Source organism: Anastrepha ludens, chromosome 6 (genome assembly GCF_028408465.1).
Source record: "Anastrepha ludens isolate Willacy chromosome 6, idAnaLude1.1, whole genome shotgun sequence".
NCBI classification, from domain to species: Eukaryota; Metazoa; Arthropoda; class Insecta; order Diptera; family Tephritidae; genus Anastrepha; species Anastrepha ludens.
Window position 1 is genome coordinate 23371591 of NC_071502.1, and position 20906 is coordinate 23392496.

Below are 20906 nucleotides of genomic sequence, written 5' to 3' on the forward strand. Positions count from 1 at the left end.
TTTAATTCGACTTTTTTGACAGGTACAAACAAGTGGCAACGCTCTACAGAAATATTTTCGAAATTAAGCTTTTTTCATTGGACACTTGCATTTTAATATCTGATTCAACTTATGCATTTACTTTAATTATACTTTTTAACAAGTACTTACATTTTCAAACAAGTGGCAACTCACTACAAAAATATATTCGAAATTAAACTTTTTTCATCAGAAGCCTGCACTGTAATATTTGATTGAACCTATTGATTTAATTAAAGTTTTTTAACAGATACAAACAAGTGGCAACGCTCTATCGAAATATTTTTGAAATTAAACTTTTGCTTACCTGTATTGTAATATTTGGTTAAATTTATTCATTTAGTTAAACTTTTTTAATAAGTGATTAATTTTTGCAACAGGTGGCAACGCTCTACAAAAATACAGTCAAAATTAAATCCTTGTTTACCTGTATTGTAATATTTGAGTGCACTTATTAGTTTACAATAAAAAAACTTTTTAACAAGTACTTAAATTTTCAAGTGGCAACCCCCTACAAAAATATTTATGAAATTAAACTTTTTTTCATAAGACACCTGCTTTGTAATATTTGACTGAACTTATTAATTCACTTCACCTTTTTTTACAAGTACTTAATTTTTCAAGCAAGTGGCAACCCTCAACAAAAATATTTTCGAACTAAAAACTTTTTTCGCTAGAAACCTGCGTCGTACTATTCGATTGAAACTATTACTTCAATTAAACTTTTTTAACAGGTATCATACAAGCAAGTGGCAACCCTCTACAAAAATATTTTCGAAATTAAACTTTATTTCATATGACACCTGCTTGGGAATATTTGATTGAACTTATTAATTTACTTTAATTCACATTTTGGCAGGCATCCAATTTTCAAACAAGTGGCAACCCTCTACAAAACTACTTTCGAAATTAAACTTCTTTTTCATCAAACACCTGCATTGTAATATTTGACCAAACTTATTAATTTGATTAAAACTTTGAACAGGTGGCAACCTTTTCAAAATATATATACTAAGTTACGATTTTTCAAACCTCCTTCCTTGTTTCAAACCTCCCATACTGTTTATTCAGTTTATTTTATTACTTTTTATTGAATTTAATTTTCAAACAAGTGGCAACCCTCTACAAACAATTTTCGAAATTAAATCATTTTGCGTTAGATACCTGCTTTGCAATATTTGATTGAATTTATTAATTTAATTCAATTTTTTTAACAGGTGGGGACTGTCTTAAAAGTGGCATATTTTTAATCCTGCCAAACCCACATACATATAAACTTTCACGCTTATAATTTTAATAGGATTTTCCTTGTATCCTTGTTTTTACTTTTTTTCTCAAATGCGTCTCTTGGAAAATACATAAAACAAAAATTAGGACAAGTTTGTTGACTGCCACTTTTAGGTGCAAAAGGTATTTTTTATGTTAAGAACTATTAATATTTTGCAAAACGAAAACAATGCAAAAATTGAAAAAAAAACATTTTTTTTGAAGAACCTCAAAGCTGCTTCGTTAAGTAAAGTAAACTATTTTAGAGCATAAATCTTAAAAGTAAAAATTACCGAATCAATTGGCTGCCATTCAGAATTTCATTTCTTTCTTGACGCCTATGCAAATATGAAGCAAATTGGGTAGTATTTTTTTAGATACATGAAAAACACACACCAAAGATATGACATTTATGCAACTAACAAAGAAACTACTTTAAAATTTCTCATAAGTATTAAAGTCACAATGAAATTTTAGAAAATAAGAAGCAAGCCGGGTAAATAAAATTCTCCTTCGTCCGAACTCTTCTAAGTAAGTGATTGTTGCTAAATCGTTGAATTGAATAAAAGGCGTAGTTTGCCTAAAATGGAAATATTACATTTTTGTATTCTCATTTATTATTATTTGTATAAGTATTTACATAATAGAAAATTAGAAATACTCGTAATATTTACCTTGTCTCTCAAATGAATTTCAAGGGCCAACTCCCTCACTTACACAAATCAAATTGCAACTCAATTTTCCCTCATCCTCATTTCTCATGCTTCCTCCTCTTTCTCAATTCGAATACACAAATTTCCATAATAAAAACAACACTGCTCATGCCCAGTCCGCAGAGAAGTAAGCACCACGGCAACTTCATATCTTCCACACGAATATCGTGAAAGTGCTCGATGCTACTATTGTCCTTGAGCGATAATTTCCCAGTTGCCCACATATCCATGAAAGTCATTGTGCGCCATTGTTCCAAAAGACCTGTTTCGATTACTCTCAGTATCATCTTGTTCAAAGGCTCCATTAGGTATGAATTCTCAGCCAAGGGTATGCTCATCAATATACGGTCAGAAATCTTTAAAGTTGGTGCCAAACAGAATACTTTTCTCTCGAATGTTTGTTGTTGTAACTCGAAAATGGGCCAAATTGATTCCGGCATACTATAGCCATATGTTGTGTCATACTCACCACGATGACGCTTAAATGTTTTGGTATCTTCTAGTTGTAATATATCCTTGAATGTTTTATTGAAAGCAGGACCCATAGCTTGTTGGACAATTTCGATTTCATTGCGGTTGAGCATGACTTTGAAATTAGCGCGTCGCATATCATCAAATGTAAGAATTCTCGGCTGCAGTGGAGGGCTCATGAGCAACGATTGGAAGTAAGCTGAATACAGGTTGTTAACGAAGAGGCCGAGTATAAATAGAAAAGTGTAAAGTATTTTCATTGAAAGTATTGGACGTTTCCGTATGAGTAGGGAAAGACCAAAAATGCCACGAAAGATATTTTCATTAACTAATACATTGACCAAATTGAAGTCACTTGACTTCTTGTAGAATTTATGCTTTATAAAATTGTCCAGAATTGAGAAGAGTAAACCCAAAATCGCTAAAATTGTGATGACTTGGGTCGTGACGACCATCAAGTATATTTTCGAATACTCAAGCGGTTGCGGACATGGCAATACAATAAACCATTCAATCGACTCCAAGGTATACGACATATACGGATAGGTGGTCTGCACATCAAAAGATGATGCGCTTAAAGTGATTGCCAAGTCCAAAATACCTTCCAGGACATAATCACTTAGAACGCTCAAATGTAGACCGTCACCTGGTGTGACCGGATGTAAATATTGGAATGTGACATTGTACTTTTCCGCAAAGGCGATCATCAGACGGCCAATGTAGCCACTCAAATGTTGTTGACCTGAGGCGTCTTCATAAATCATGGTACGTGGCTCAGTTTGTCCCGGCAGAGTAATGAAAGTTTTTCCTTGCAGATTAGTGTAATGACAAGGAAAGTAGCTCTGCGTTTGGTTCAAAAGCTCGGGTATCCAACGTCCACTAGGAAATGGGTAATACCGATAGATCTGTGATTCTGTGTAGAAATCATTGAAGATCGCAATCACATTCGACATAAGCTGAACTTCCAAGTAGTTCCGTAAGGTAGTTAGAAGCGCGGACGAGGGTTTTGCGACTGCGATGCGTAAAATAATGCGAGTCTGACGTCTGTGTTGTAAGTTGGCGGCCATAATGCTGAGTAGCTTGAGATTGAGCTCTTCTTGCAAGCAGATTACTGTCAGAATATTACTGTTGAAACGGTCCTTTAGCTTGTCTTCCGATGCCTGATAGCCAGAGACGAGTATCAACGGTATTTTCAAGTGCTTCCACAATTCGTCAATAGGTAGACAACTTTTGTTCGCTGTTTGTAATAGAAAAAGTGTATCAAAGGGATCCTCTTCGTAAGCCCGACGTAGCGTATCGAGAAACGGATCATCCACTGTCATGTCTTGGATGCGTTGTAAATGCGCCGAGTCGGTGGTGTTGAGCAGAAAAAGCAGCACCAATAAGAGTAGATACGACATTTCTTGTAGCCGAGTATTTTAGTACTAATTAAGATTTCGGTTTTTGGGGTAATATTTATGTGCTTACAAGCTCTACCCAGCCGTTGATTAGCGTGCGACTTAACATCTGTCAGTGACAGCGCCAGTTTAATTGACTTTAAATGAAGCTGTTCATTAATCAAGGAATAAAAAACGCAGTTAATTATGTTCTCACATTCTGCACTAATTGTTTGAAATCTATAATTGTATTTTCTGCTCGATTAACTAAAATTAATATAATATAATAATAGTTTTGATAGGCATCGCTCAACAAATTTTAGATTGTCAAATATTCACAAAGAACAGCAGAAAATACGCACACATTCATATGCATATGCAAACATTCGAAACTGTTCCACGACATTTAGAAGCTTTTGATTTTTTTCATTGAGAACAAACCTTTGAAATCTTTCCAAGTTCTTCACCGATGCGATCCCTTCCAATGAGTTCCACCCGACAACGGCTCCATACAACCGATTTGGTTTTATTATGGTATCATAGAGTCAAGAGTCACAATTTTAGGCGATTGACCCCATCTTTTTCCAATAGCGCCCTTGCATCCATACAAAGCGACTGTTGCCTTCCTTATCTTTTCCTCAATGTTGCTATTCCACGTTCGTCTTCTGTCAATGATTTGACACAAATATTTCACCTTGTCAGAAAGCATCAACGGAGCGCCCCTATTGAGGGGAGCAGATATCTGGATATTTTATATTTCCTGATAAAAAATATGAGTGCCATCTTGAGAGGATTTACAGACAAGCCGCAGTCTGAGTTTAGATATACCTGCATCAAATCACACACTTCTTCTTCTTCTTAATTGGCGCTATAACCGTCGCCAATTGGACACACCAAGTGAAGCCAAGTTCTTCTCCACCCGATGTTTCCAACGCAGAGGAGGCCTTTTTCTTCCTCTGCTACCACCAGCTGGTACCGCATCGAATACTTTCAAAGCCGTAGCGTTTGTATCCATTCGGACGACATGACCCAGCCAACGTAGCAGCTGGATCTTTATTCGCTGCGCTATGTCTATGTCGTCGTAAAGCTCATTCAGCTCATCGTTCCATCGCCTGCGATATTCATCGTTGCCTACGTGCAAAGGTCCAAAAATCTTGCGCAGAATCTTTCTCTTAAACACTCCAAGCGACGCTTTATCGGATGTTGTCATCGTCCACGCTTCTGCGCCATACGTTAGGACGCGCGTGATGAGAGTCTTGTAGAGTGTTAGTTTTGTTCGTCGAGAGGGGACTTTACTGCTCAGTTGCCTACTTAGTCCTTTACAACCCCGAAATTATAACTGTCAATAGTGACGTGGGTGCCGATACGCGAGTGCGCCGACTGTTTGTTTGAAGACAGGAGGTACTCCGTTTTGTCGTCGTTGACCACCAGACCCATTCGCTTTGCCTCTTTATCCAGTTTGGAGAAGGCAAAACTAACAGTGCTGTTGTTAAGGTAAAAATCACACACTTCCCTCTAACAATTAGTGTCCCTAGGATTTTCGCCTCTTATGTGCGTGTCAATCAGTCTGTCAAGCGGGTTTAGCAAGAAAGATGAAATTCTGATTGGCCTGAAATCCTTAGGGAAGATGTGTGAGTTCCTGCCTGGCTTGGGTATGAAAACATGTGGTGGTTTTGCCCTCCATAATCTTGGTATATAGCCTCTGGCGACGCAGCTCGCATAAATAGGGATTAACCAATGGCTTAATTCTGCAGTTAGACAGGTACGGGGCCATCAGAACCAGGCAATTCGCTAGGCTTGAAGGAGTCAATGGCCCCAGCCCTGCTGCGTTTAAGCAGCAAACAGCCATGGATGTGAAAAAGGATTGGTGCGCTTCCCAAGCTGATGTTACAAGCTGCTGAATTCATCAGAGAACTACTCCTCGCCTCTCATCGTTTTTCATTGCCCAACATCCTGATTCGTCTCTCAATTGGAGTGGGAAACTCACCAAAAGAAATTGTATGAACCTCGACGACTAATGAAAGCCGTCCACGCTTTCGCAGAAGCTTCTCCAAGAGCACCTCTTAACCTTCCTAATTTCGGACTTGTAGGTTCCTAGTTCTATCTTATAAAACTCCCATCCTGAGGGATACGTAACTCGTTTAGCCCTACTAAATAGGCGTTTCACTAAACCCTAAGTTTGAAGAGCTCAGTTGTCCCCCAGGGCGGTTTTTCCTTCTAAGGGAGCATTCTAAAAAGAGAGGACCTTTCAAAGACGCAAGCTGCGATTGCGCCCACCGTTATCTAGATTTTCCTTGGTGCTTCGGAGAGAATTCTCCACATACGGAGTGGCTGATTACAAAATGTTAGCGCAGCCCGCGGGTCATTCATTGATACTAGTAAGATTCTGATTATGACATACTGGATTGGAAGCGGCTCGAGCAGTGTAGCTCTGTAATATGAGAAAGCTGCTCAGCCCTATTCAAACCTGGTGGGGTGTAGTCTTTGGTGACTACGTAGGTTGAGTTGAGATGACTCCCCATAAGTTTCGGTATGAAATCTGGCTCTGAACACTGGACATAATGAACAAAACTAAATAAAACCACAAAAAAAAACAACACGAAATGATAAGCAATGTAAGCTAACTGAATACCGAATCTGAAGAAGCCTTCACCCGGAGAGCCGTTACAAGAAGGTTGCCCTTACAGGAAGCAGTAACTCTTGCAGCGGGTCAATGCCGTACAAACAGAATGACAATTCATTCGAGTAATGAGCTCGATGACATAGTGGAGACACTAAGATCCCGTCTCGATATCGACGTTACCTAACAGCCACAGCAGAAAGCGACACCAAACTCGGATAAGGGCGCTCCGGCCCCACTGGCAACGACCCCAAAGCCCGGCACGCTATTCGAAGTGGTAGAGCGTCTAGGAAAGGCAATCGACGGGCTACTTTCATATGTCAAACCGCGAGAAAATGTCCAAGGCGATATTAGAAGAATGTGGAGTATAAAAAATACACACACGCTGGCATGTCCATGCAACTCGAAGCCGAAGATCGAGAAGTCCGGCTGATATTGACCCCAGGGGGGATAAAAGTAGCATTCCCTAAATATTTATATGGAATGTTTATGATATTGCAACAAAAACAACAACAAAAAATAAGTGTAAAACTGAAATCACTTACATCTTTTCGAAGACTCGATGAACCTAAATATATAAATGAAACTCCGTCTTGAGCTATATTCGAAGTTTGAAGCCTCTAGCGCATCGGCAATTTGCGCCTTAAATCTATTTAAGTACTCACTAATGGCAATCGAATCACGTCGGTTCTACTCTATATGAACGCTTAATGAAATTTCTAATTTGCCCTCCATAAGGCTCATCAATCAGTTAGTGCTTCAAGCCATTCATCAACACCCTAATAAATACTCAAGCCAATAAAATTCTTGGTTGATTGAAAATATTTCCTTTCGTAACATATTAGAGGACACTTCAATTACGATCATTTTCAGCATGATAAAATCTTGCACAACGGTAATTTTATGTACCTCGATTTCGGCATTTTATGTCATTCACATATTAGCTACTAATGTTCCTGCTTTCGGATTTCGGTAGTAAAATTACACGAACAAGCAAAACAGTCTTAGCAGCCTTCTTAAAGAGTAAAGTACGAGTCTACGGCAAAATGTTGCTAGTAAGCAGTGCAATACTTCTCCTCAACTCTCCACTGTCGGTGGCTCACTTCTCAAGCAACTGGAACCTCGCAAACACTTCGTGCATCAACCTCAGCCAAATTATAAACAAAATTCAATTGGAGCGAGAAATCTACTCATTTCTCATAATCAACGCCTACGACTCAAGTCAGAGTTGTCTTTGTGACAATTCCATTCGAATTCTCAGCGCTTATGGCACTGTTAGGCTACTGCAAGCAAACAGCTCTTGCTCGCACACGCCCAGCCACTCCAATGATAAAATCCTATTGATTCGTTGTTTACCGAATAAATTTGTGTCGGATTCATTGGAGGCGATGGTCGGTTGTCTCAAAAACAAACGCAATATCCGCATTCTCTTCATCTGGGATACCGAGTACAAGACTGAATTGATAAAAAACCCTGGAGATCTTCAAAAACAGCAACAACTACTTTTCGAATATTGTGCCCAAATGCGTTTATTGAACGTCATCAGCATTTATAGAGACTATGTGGACGATGGACACTTCTATACTTTTAGCTACTTTCCTCAGTTCCATCTCCAACGTAAAACAATGAAGGAGGATTGCTACCCCGATCGCATCAGAGACATGAAGGGTGTCGCCATACGTTTTGTTCCCGAGAGTGTTGAACCATGGATTATTGTGTGGCGTGACCGGTTTGGTCATTTTCAGATTACTGGGATTGTGGCAAAACTTTTGCGTGAATTCGCTAAGCGAAACAATGGTACACTAACCTATTCAGTAATTGATAATTTGACGGCAGTACCAAATGTGTTAGCGTTATTAGAGAATGATATTGCCGACATAGTGACTGGAATCGCAAGTTCAAGCTTAAAGACAGCTGGTGTTGATACTTCGACACCTTTGCTGTCAATTGATTGGATTATTATGCTGCCTTTACCTCCCCTAGTACCCGACAGCGAAGTACTTTTATTTCTGCTCAATTCTGTGCTGGGAGTATTTCTCCTCTTGCTCTTATTCGTGTTCTCATTCGTTCTTACATTGGAAGGTTTACTTTGGCGCCGACGTTCTCCAAAAAACACTTTACGTTTCTTCATTTGGATATTCACCAATGTTGTACTCCGTAGTATAATTGGACAGCCCTCGTGCTCGGTCGTTCATCTTAAGGCGAAATTCACAAAACGCTTTATTTACATTTTTCTCTTGCTCAGTGGCATCTTCATGAGCACATTTATTGCAGCTGGTCTTAAATCGTATTTAACCAGCAATCCGCGCAAATACTCCCGTTTAACAACGTTCGAGGAGTTTATAAATTCAGAAATAAAAATTAAAGTAAGTGAAAAACTATATCGCACTGTGGCTTTTTATATCGATACAAAATACGTCGGAACCATGGAAAACAAATTCATAATTGAACCATCGCTCGAGCTACTGCAACGTCAGCGTTCCTCTTTGGATACACGATTTGGTTATACAGTAGGGGACCCATTGTGGAAGGCAATGTCAAGACATCAATCGTATTTACCACGACCACTCTTCTATGTGAGCGAAAAGATTGATGTGGTAAAAAATCTTCTTCTGTCAATACCTTTGCAAGAGCACTCCATTTATAAGGAAGCGCTCAACAATATGATCCATCAGGCACAAAGTATAGGACTCACTGATTTGTGGACCCGTCAGATCTATGATGACATGTTGGTGGCGAAAATAATTAATAGAACTATAGTGAAGCCCGCTGGATATGAACCATTGGACTTGGAACATTTCCACTGGTTGTGGTGGATGTATGGCTTTGGCGTGAGCTTATCCGTTTTGGTATTTTGCGCCGAGGTTTGGTTTTACAAAAGAACACAAAAGAAGGCTGTAGGTGAGCAGAGCAGATTGAAGAGGAGAGTTCGAAGAGGTAGGAAATGACTTTAGAGTTATATGGAACCTTCGTCATTTCGAGCTGGATATTCCCTCATAAGGGAAATGTTCAACTGAGTCTACTACTGTCCATTTTACAAAGTAAAGACAGTATCTCTCATATTTATATGTACGGTATACCTAATTTCAATGCACTCTAATTCAATGTTTGTATGTAAAATTGTTGTAGAATCTACTATGTATGCAAAACGTAGTAAACAAAATAAATAAATGCGAATAGAAATGAGGGATAATAATTTGCTTTAAAATAGTGGGCTTCCATATACATCATGGGCGCGAGGTGAGTATATATACGGACGGCATTTATATGCATACATATATTTTTTTTTTTAATATAAAATTAACATTTCATTATGTGTTATCTGTTGGAACAATTTACTCTTCCAATTGGTGCTGTGCCTCCTCCGAACAGCGCCTGATGTGGCATCATGCAACTATTAGAGCCTCGTAAAAGGACAGAAGGCATTCGTTATACTAAAGAAACTTATTTAGAAAGGTCCTTGATAGTTCGTTCAATAAATTGGAAAAGCATTCCACTTTGTTTAACGAAGCAGAGGGTGAATACCAAATAAAAATAATTGAAAAAAATAATTGCCCGTATTTCTCTATGTTTAGCCACCATATTTGAAAAAGGGGGTATTTGATGTAGTAATAAGAAATTAAACGTTTGGTAAATGACACTTTGCGGCACCGAAATATATTTCGGGAGCGATGTTACATTTTTTATAATCGATTTTCATCAAATCGAATAATACAAGAAATTAAATATGAAATTTACCAAACACCTCCAAAACCTTGGCTTATATTAAAAAAACAAAAAGCCGTATTATCGCACCTTTGCGTACTTAAAGCCCTATAACTTAGTTGATTATCAAGCGCTTCATCAAAATGTCCAATAAAAAAAATTAATTCTGGGCATGCAGTTTCATAGCTCATTCAATACTAGGATAGATTAGATTTGGTTGAGTGGCTGTCATTTGACGCACTTTGGCTTGAATACAGTAATTCCATTGTGACACCACTAAAGCGCGTCCTTTACACTCCTGCGTCTTGTCTGAACCAACTTGTGGATGTAATGAATTTTCTTACCAAGCTAAGCTTCTAAGTTGAAGCTTCCTTATAAAATCTTAAATCGGTCAGAAATGGGCAAAGTAATGAATTTTTGAATGTAGCAAATGCAGAAAAACGTTTTTTTTTAATAATATATAATTTTATTGTTGTCAACTCCATTACACGCTCAATTTGTACAAAAACCAAGCTAATAATTTGTCTACAACAAAAACAATGCAAAACGAATGAATGTCATGAACGACAAGTGACTCCAGCCATTATTCAGATAATTAATAGATATGTAAACCTCAACTAGTTGTTGTAGTATTCATTGTTTTCTTTTTATTGTATTGCACCACACCCATTTGTGCCCGCTGCACCAATTATAATATAATATCAACTGCGACCACCATAAAAAACGACCAGCGTCAACATCAATTAAATTGATGTCAAAATCGCGTTAGAACGTTGGGGAAAGAAGGAGAATTATGATTTTACCGAGGCACTTACGAGCAGTGCGAAGCAGCGCGACCAAGAGGGCAGTCACTAGTCAAGCAATAATAGTCATTTGTCACCTTCACTGAACTAACAGCATTATTATAAATTATTGTCATCGGCAGTGGCTTTTGTTGTTGTAGTTGGGGCATAACTAATAGTCGCAATATACTCGCACAGTGGCGAGCAGATTTGGCTTAATGTTTGCCACATTTATGCATTTCTGATTACTGTAGAGTCATTTTTGAAAATAATGCTATCAAATTTTTTAGTTAAATGCTTCAATTATTAAGAAATAAAATGAATTAGTTTAAGTTTACAAAAAATAATATTTAAAAATAAAAAATATATTACAAAAATAGCAAAAAAAATATATTTAATATAGCCAAATTCGCACGTATTCAAATTCGTCAGTAATGCTTTATTCTTAATACCGTTTTTGTTGCTAAAATGTACTGCTTCTTGACTCGCGATAAGGAAAAAGAAACTCAAAAACTCGTTTAGATAACCGCTTCGTCCACAAACTTACTGCTTTGTTCAAATTAAAAGGACCCTTTTCATAAATTATTCGGAATAATGAAGATTGAAAAAACGGTTGCAGATGAAATTGTTTCATTAAAATTAACATTGATGGTCGCTTATCAAGGGAAATAGCACAACGCTAGGAAATTTGCTATCAAACTGTACTTAAAGTTCTTAAACGTCGCAATACGGGGTCCGTCACTCGAGGGGTAACCAATTAAAAAGGTCATAAAATTTAGTTTGCAAAATTACTTTAATTCAATTCAAAGTAAAAAATGTGTGAAAATAATTCAAAATTAAGAATCGATTTACTTTTGCTCGATATGCCGACCTTTTACCTTGACTATGGCCTTGAGACGGTCCAGCAACGAATCGCAGGCTGCCCGAATGTGACTTGTAGGTATTGTGGTCCACTCGCGGACAAAGGCTTTTTTCAGCTCCTCGAGACTGGTGAATCTTTTAGTTCGGACTTTGCTCTCCAAAATGGCCCAAAGAGAATAATCCATCGGATTCGCTTCTGGTGAATTTGCAAGCAGCAGCTGCTAATATGGGTATTTCGTGGGGTTTGATCGCCAACCTGGATGACTCAAACTACGCTGATGACATCTGTCTGTTGTCACACAAATTCACGCATACTCGCATACAGTCAAAGCTGGAGGGCGGAAGCGATTGCGGAGCTCAAGCAGGCCTGAGCATTAACATTGCAAAGGCAAAGATGATGTGCCTCAACACTGCCACTGAACCTCGAATCTTCCAGTTACGCGGTATTTACATCGCAAAAGTGAACAAACTCTGCTATCTCGGAAGCGTCATTAACAGAACTGGCGGGTCAGCAGCTAACATACGCAAACGAATAGCAAAAGTTTGCGCTGTATTTGGCATATTAGACAAAGTTTGGAGATCTTCTTATCATATATATCCAGGAGTAGGAAATTAAGAATCTTTGAATCAAACGTGAAGTCTGTCCTGCTGTATGGCTGCGAAACATGGAATACGACAATGTGCGATGTACAAGCTCTGCAAGCATTCGTCATTCGTTTCCCCCGCAGGATTGTGCGCATTATCTGGCCAAACAGTATCTCCAACACTGACCTCTGGAGTTTGACGAGGCAGGCTCCTGTTGATCTCGATATTCTGCGACGAAAATGGAAATGGATGAGGCATACACTTCGGAAACCCCATGGAGATGTTGCAATAGCAGTTTTAGACTGGTGCCCACAAGGAAGCCGCAAGCGGGGGAGATTATCCAACACGTGGAGTTGAAACAGAAGCGCTTCAAGTAAGCCGTTCACAGCGGCAAATAAATTTCTTACATCGAAAAAACCTAATTTTAACTTTTTGACCTGATAACGTCTTATAATTCGATGTAGCCGGCTGCACGCACCAAAAAATGCGTCGTTATCTTGCTCATGCGTCGTTACCTTGCTCATGCGGCGTTACCTTGCTCATGCGGCGTTACCTTGCTTGAACTGCATGTTATATTATGTTATGTTATTTTATGTTATGTTATGTTATGTTATGTTATGTTATGTTATGTTATGTTATGTTATGTTATGTTATGTTATGTTATGTTATGTTATGTTATGTTATGTTATGTTATGTTATGTTATGTTATGTTATGTTATGTTATGTTATGTTATGTTATGTTATGTTATGTTATGTTATGTTATGTTATGTTATGTTATGTTATGTTATGTTATGTTATGTTATGTTATGTTATGACATATCTTTCATGAATTTGATAAATGTTTCGTCATTTTTCACGTTTCTGTAAATGTAACTTGATCAATTCCATTACGATTCCATTGCGATTCCATTTACCTCCTTCTCTATATCCATACAAAATATCTATCAAACAAATAAAATTAAAATTTTCTTTTGAAAAATGCAACCATTCCATCAGTTTTTTCTTATGACGTTGTCACGTTAAACTATCGTCAGTAAACCTACTTTACAGACAACCTCTTTTTGTTAAGGCCCTAGGCTCCTTCTAGGAACCACGAAAAAATATATATTATATATGCATATTTTCTTCTGATTAAATCATCCACAGCAATATTTTTTGCATGTACTTTAATTAGTTTTAACCCTCTAATTACAATACATTAACTCTTTAAAAAATATAACACCATTTTGTCTTTGTTCAAATTTTGGTCTTTTATCGAAAGTTCAAGTACATTTCAAAACCAAATAATTATTTTCAAAACGAATGCAAACCAATCGAATGAAAAGCTAATAGGCTCACAAAAAAACCAAATAAAAAATGCGAACAATTAATAAACACAAAGTAAGAGCAACAGCCAGCGAAAGGTGAGCATTAAATGGGAGGCAACTTCATCGATAATCAGCTGTAAAATGAGCATTTCACATCAAACCTTCGATAATGGCATTGATGAAGAGCCAACAACAAATTGATATATTTAAATTACAACACAAAAAATGTTAACCACAACACATGCGATTTCTTGCTAATGGCGGAGGAGGGAGTGCAAAGTGCGCAAATACCAAAAACAAAAAAAACTCTACAAAACAATTTTCGCCTCTAGCTACTGAAGGGGTAGAGTGAAGAGTTTGGTCTTGATTAGGCGGAATGGCATGAAAGGAGAGCGAATTGTTACCGAAATCGCAGAAATGTGAAAATGGAAAGGTAAACAAAAATTACTAACGAACGAACGAACGAACTGAGCGCAGTTCAAAAGCCAACAAAAAAATGCAAAATAGCGCTAACAGCATCACGGCGCGCCAATCGAATAGCGCGGGTGGTATTGATGAGCGCTTAAGGTGGCGAGGTATCGCCGAGGCTGTATGTAATGAGGGTCGGAGTGTTTGAAAGTAGGAGAGCTGCTACCATTATTACTGGCGGCAAATACCAAAGGTTAATACGCGGAGCGGCCAAAGAAAACAAAAACACCGATTGCGCAAATATCGGATATTGAAAATAATAAAAAATTACGAAATGCTTAAATTTGTATTTTGTAATTCGCGAAACGCAATTCGGCCGATTCCCGACAATGGCGCATTCCCATGTCGAATTTGATGTTAATTTATGCACATAAAGTAGGAATTTGACAATTGTGACAGCATCCAAAAAATTCACTGAACAAAAACAAAAACGCACTTCCAAAAATAAAGGCAAACTGTAATGCCAATCACCAATATGAATATTGGTCATCATAATGAAAATTTAATTGAATAAGAAAGTAATTATTTGGTGATTATTTAAAAAGTTGTTTTACAAATTAAAAACTCAGGTAATTAATTGTGAATTTTTCAACTGCACATGCAGATCTTGATTGATAAGTGATGTACGATAAGAAAGAGCCGCACATGAGTTGATGTTTTCAATTTTATTATAAAGGGTGGTTAAATATCAAGGGCCGATGTTGAATGTGAACCACACCTTAACGTCAACGACACCGTTGGACTTCTTTCTTTGGGATTATTTGAAAGAAAAGGTATATGTCGATAAGCCAGCAACAATTCAAGAGCTAAAGGATGAGATAATTCGGCACATTAACGGCATAGAACCTCAATTATGCCTCAGCGTCATCGAAAATTATGACCATCGGATGGAGGTGTGCCGCCGAGACCGTGGCGGCCATTTAGCCAATATTTTGTTCCATACGTAATTGAACAATATTAGTATTAACATAATAAAGAGAAATGACCATAATTTCTTAAAATAATTGTATTTTATTCAAAATCAACACCGGCCCTTAAAACTTAACCACCCTTATATGCAAGGTGAAGACCAAAATAAACAAGACTGAGCTAAAATAGAAACGACAGAAGCTTTGTGCTGATATCTTCGAGTTTATTTATTCTTAATAGTCCCCTCTGGCCTCGATACACTGTTTTGCGCGAACTACAAACTTTTCGAAAGAGTGCTTCAGGTCATTGACCGGAATCAGGAATGTCCTTCAGAATGTCGGTACAAGGCTTTTGGACGCTACGGACGCAAAACGTTTTCCTTTCATGGTCAAATGCAATTTTTCGAATAGGTAGAAGTCACAGGGAGCCACACCAGGCGAATACGGTGAGTGATTGATGGTTGAAATGCGATTTCCAGTCGAAAATTCAGGCACAAGAGTGGATCGATGAGATAGTGCATTTTCATGCAATGAGCGCCAGCTTCCTCCTTCGCGGTATTCAGGGCGAATTCGACAAATGCGATGCAACAAACGCTTCAAAGCGCCAAGATAGAAAATCGCATTGACGGTTTGGCCCATTGGCACGCACTTCTAGTAGATAATTCTCTTGGAATCGTAAAAAAAAATGAGCATCGACTTGGTTTTTGACCTCTCCAAACGTGATTTTTTGGGTGGTAGCTCGTCTGGGGCCTTCCATTCGGCACTTTGACGCATAGTTTCAGGTTCATGTTGGCAACACCACATTCCATCACCTGTTACAATGTTGTAAAGGAAATCCTCGTCTTTTGTCGCCTCTTTAATGAGGTCTTTCGAATGTTGAATTTTGCGCAGTTTCCTCAGTTAACTTGTGCGGATTGAAACGTGCACAGACCTTTCGTAAGCCTAAATGATTCGTTAAAATGCGACAAATAGTTGTTTTGGAGATATTCAACTCCGATTGCATGAATTTCAACGATGATTTCCGCTAATTTTTGATAAATTTACGAACAATTTGGATGGAGTTTTCGGTGATTAGTGATTTTGGGCATACGGGCTCACCTCACGACTTGTTTGGCGACCGTTCTCCTTCAAAAGTGATTTGAGATGTTCTTCATCGAATTCAGAAGGCCCTCCGCTGCTGGACCATTTCCGTGATTTTTGCCTCCTGGGTATTCCATTGCTAACCCTAAAAGCTATTGAAAAATTAAATAACTTGTATTTTTACAATTAACATAGTTTTGTAGAGCAGAAAGATTTCTATCGAATAAATACTTACCCTTTGCCAAACAGCAATAAATCGTTGTAAAATAAAAGAAAATATAAAAACGCTATGAACTTATTCCCCAATCCAATAGTTTTACGAGATCTCGTTTAGTATACGACGAAGACGGCATAAAACTATAGAGCCCTAAAATTATAAAAAATAAATAAAGGTTATGCCACAAATTAATAGAAAACCTCAATCCAAACCTGCACCATTGCCACAATTCTCACTAATTGGACAAATGCAGGCCATTACTATTGCCATTCGTTTATGACTTTCCGTATAGGGTGCGCCTGTATGCAAATAAATTCCACATAAGTTGCACAAACTTATCACCGTTCCGCTCAAATGACCGAGACTCATGCAGATGACTTTCGAGTGTGATTTGCAATAAAATGTTTTGCAGTTGCGCGGCGACAAACAATAACAAATATGAAGCATAAAATTGAAAATTAAACACTTTGACTTATTCAAGCTTATGCTGCTTATGTATGTACTGGGAAATATACATACATACATATTTACATGAAAGTAGTTTCGTATTATGTTGTAAACAGCAGCAGCAACAGTTGCGAAATATTGACGCCAATAAAAATTTTCGATTACTGACCTGCTGTGAAAGATAGATTAAAAATCGAAACTTAATTAATAAAAAATAACGGGATAGATGTATGCAAATAAAAGCACTTGCGATGTGCACAGAATTAAGAAGTAATTAATTTAAATGTTAAAATTTCACAATAATACCTTAGTTCAATAAACCAAAGCCAACAAATAATAAAATTTAATTGAATTTTATTTCTCATTATTTGACAAACAACCGCTTAAAATTATGTAATAAAAAGTTACCGCCAGCTGGGTTCATATGTTTAATAGCTTCCGTGAAATTACTTTTATCTAATAAATATAGGGTGACCAGAAGTGATTAATTTGTATACAGTTGAATCAGATCACATAAAATCAAGACAAAGATAAAGATAAAGATAAAGAAAGAGGGAGAGACCCGAGAGAGAATGAGAGAGAGAGAAAGAATATACATCTAAATAAATTCACAACATTTGCAGAGAATACAAATACAGCTGTTATAGATAAAACATATAAACAATATAAACAGTGTTAAATGAACACGTGTTCATTTGTGTTCTAAGAATAGGATGAAAAGAAGAGAGTATCGATTAAATCCCGTTAGTTTTGCATTGGTTTGTATAAGCTTTTGATGACTTTTACGAAATGCACCAAAAAGTGGCTGTTCATAATTATAGTAGTGCCTGGTGTGAGTGGTAGCAAACCAATTATAATAATTTATTAGTACAACAAAAAACTTCAATAGTAATGAATTACTTAATGTTTATGTGAATGACTTTCATTGGGTTTGTAACAATTTTATTATTCTAGTGGGCAGGGGAAGGAATTGCACGGCTGAGAAAAGAGATTTGATAGTTAGCCTAAGAGCAAAAGGCAAAATTGAAAATATTGCTAGCTGCACACCTACAATGATATTTAATGTGATTCATTATAGAAAAAGGCCAGAAAATCGGGGTAGAAAACGCCAAACAACCGCTGTCGAAGATAGACGCATTGTGCGCTTTATCAAGATAAGGACATTAGCATCAGCTAAAGTTATCAAAAATGAATTGAATCTCTCATTCAGTGACGTTTGCAGTCCATCTTCGTCTAATTAAGCAAAATCTGAATGCCAGAAGTCCTAGAAAAGTACCCCTTTTGACTGGGAGACATGTGGAAGGACGACTCAGATTTGCAAATGCTAATCTAGTCTGGCTCGCAGAAAAGTGGCGAAACATATTGTGGCAGGCGAAAGCAAAATTGTTTTATTTCTTAGAACAGGTGTACGACGTCCACCAAACACCGAATATAATACTAGGTACACAAAGAAGACAGTTAAGCATAGTGGCTTAAGTATAATGACATGGGCTTGCTTTTCTTACAATGGCGTTGGCCCTATCTATATGATAAATGGCATTTTAGATAGACATGTTTATGTAGACATATTACAAAATATAATCCTACCATATGCCAGTTAGGAAATGCCTATAAAATGGACATATCAACAGAACAATGATCCGAAACATACGAGCAAACTAGAGAAAAATTGATTTGCATACGAAAAGATCGACCTTATGTTATGGCCACCTCAGTCCCCAGATCCAAATCCGATCGAAAACTTATGGGAAGATGTTAAGCGGGTTGTGACAACTGCAAATGCTTCAAACAAAGCTTAGCTTTGGCACGTTGTTCAGGAAGCATGGTCTCAAATCCCCTTGAAGCGTTGTCAGTACCTTATCGATTCCATGCCCTACCGATGCGCAGCCGTTATTAAAAATAAAGGAGCTATGCAACTAAATATTAGACTGTATTGAGTATGAAGAGCTCAAAAAATAATTCTTGAATAAAGTTGTTCAGTTTTGTTTTTCCTTTAAAGGGTTAGGTGGGTTTCAGAAGTTGAAAAAAAGAAGATTTTGACTATTTTTTTTCTAGTATATAAAATCATATATTTTCTTTAAACAATTCACTATATCTAAGATACATATATAAACAATATTTTGTAAAATTTTTATTTAAAAACTTCGGAAACTCAGACGTTGGTACCACATCTTCCTTGACGTCTCAAAAAAAGTGCTCTTGCCGTGGGCAGCATAACTCATTATTGGTTCATCTAAAATAAAAAAAACCAAATGGATTTCGTTAGTACATGGATAAATCTCGTTGTTGTATGAAGGAAAAAAAGTCAAAACTTGAATTTTTGACAGGCTTTGAACCAAAAAGCAGATTTTTAGTGAAATTTTCGACATACATTGGCTCAAAAAAAAATAGTTGTAATTAAAAAGAAAACCTTCGTTCAATAACTAGATAATGTTATTTCAAAGATTTGTACAAAATTTGAAATGTATCGCTTCATAACTTTTCGAGATATCGTGGCCTAATGGGCGGAACTTCTGAAGGGTCTATCTGTACTGTACTATTTAATGAGACAAAAAACAAAAATTCGATTTTTTGAAATTTTCAAACCCACCTAACCCCTTTATGGAACACAGCTGTAGACCAAATTTACAAAAATAAAATAATTGTTTAAGATAAATCAACACTTATTTTATGTTGTATTTCAATTTATAGTTTATGTATTCAACGGTCAGTTACATATGTATGTATGTATGTACATTTGCTTATGAAAAACAATAATGCACAAGCGCGAACATCATCTTCCTCTCATATGCATGTATGTATGCCCAAATGACCTTGACTTATTTATTCACCTATCACAGCACATCACTCTCCTATAAGAAATCAGATTCACATACGCACTAGTGAAGGAGTTTCTGCCTAACAAGTGCAAAAACAATTCTGCTCTAAAGCCTATGTAGGTGTGTATGTATATGTACCCACTTTAAGTCCTAGCATGCATACATACACACATACCTACTTACCTTCTAAACCTCCTACAAAATAATTGTATTCATATATTATATAACTGCATCCATGCACGTTCACACATACATGCACATGTATATGCGCGAGCACAGCGCTCCCTTCTTGCTTCCGTGTACTTTTGTCTTCCGCCAGTCAATATTCCGAATATTGCACTTACAAAAACAAAATACCTTGGATTGACGCAAAAGCAGCAGCAAGCGCAACGCGAAGGCCGCTTTGGTACCACGCATTTCAAAATGTTCTAGAACACAACAAAAACACAGCGCATTCACTTCATGCCTCAATGCGTATTTCGTCCAAGCCCCAAATCTAAGCCTACCGACTACAAAAACAAAATGCATTCGTAGACGTATGAATACAGTGTAAAATGTGATTACTGCAGAGTAACTTCAATTGGCCGTCGGCATGTGTTCTTTTTGTTTAAATCCAAAAAGCTAAATTTTCCCCGTAGTTTCTCATCAAAAGGAAGCATTTTTTCGGGCGCCGCAAAGATTTTAATTTTTAACGAACCCTAATATATGTACATACATGATGAAAATATTTCAAAGGTGAGCTCTTTAGCAGACCATTATTCGGTTCTGACAAAATCGAATTCGAAAGAATGGTCACGAAGCGATTTATTTACGAAAAGTAAAATTGTGTTGATGATAACCAATGACACTTCGTTGCCGTCTGAACAACGACTGATTGGACGAATGTGTGAATACATGTGAAACGACCGTGCAAATTTCGGTTGGCGATGAGATTGTGTTAGTGATACACGAAAAAAACAAACACAGTTTTTGCTCTTGTTGCTTCGTGCTATCTGAACAAAGACGAGTGTGTGAATACATGTGAAGCGATCGTACAGAATTCGGTTCCGAATCCACAAGTGACGTGGCAGCCAAAATTCCCCTCACAATCTTCTTTTTTCCCGTAGGTAAAAAGCAAACCTGGTAATCTATATTATCATCCTTAGCGCACATAGACACATATTTGAGAGCTTATTTTATACGATTAAATTTAAATTAAACATTTTATGGTTGACGACGAGCTCTTCAAGTTGTAGGCAACCCACACCCACTTACGATCCTTG

General features: G+C 37.3%; 2 protein-coding genes across 2 annotated transcripts; one reads left to right on the forward strand and one right to left on the reverse strand.

The window, feature by feature from the left end:
• Positions 1-2035: 2035 nt before the first annotated feature.
• On the reverse strand, positions 2036-3868 carry LOC128865884 (uncharacterized). The gene has a single exon (XM_054106275.1). It carries the CDS (start codon positions 3866-3868, stop codon positions 2036-2038), a length of 1833 nt encoding a protein of 610 aa, XP_053962250.1.
• A 3642-nt stretch (positions 3869-7510) lies between these two features.
• Positions 7511-9412, forward strand: LOC128865886 (uncharacterized). The gene has a single exon (XM_054106277.1). It carries the CDS (start codon positions 7511-7513, stop codon positions 9410-9412), a length of 1902 nt encoding a protein of 633 aa, XP_053962252.1.
• The last annotated feature ends 11494 nt before the right edge of the window (positions 9413-20906 follow it).

Coding starts and splice junctions, on each gene's coding strand:
- LOC128865884 (XM_054106275.1), bottom strand. CDS start 3,868: ATGTCGTATCTACTCTTATTGGTGCTGCTTTTTCTGCTCAACACCACC.
- LOC128865886 (XM_054106277.1), top strand. CDS start 7,511: ATGTTGCTAGTAAGCAGTGCAATACTTCTCCTCAACTCTCCACTGTCG.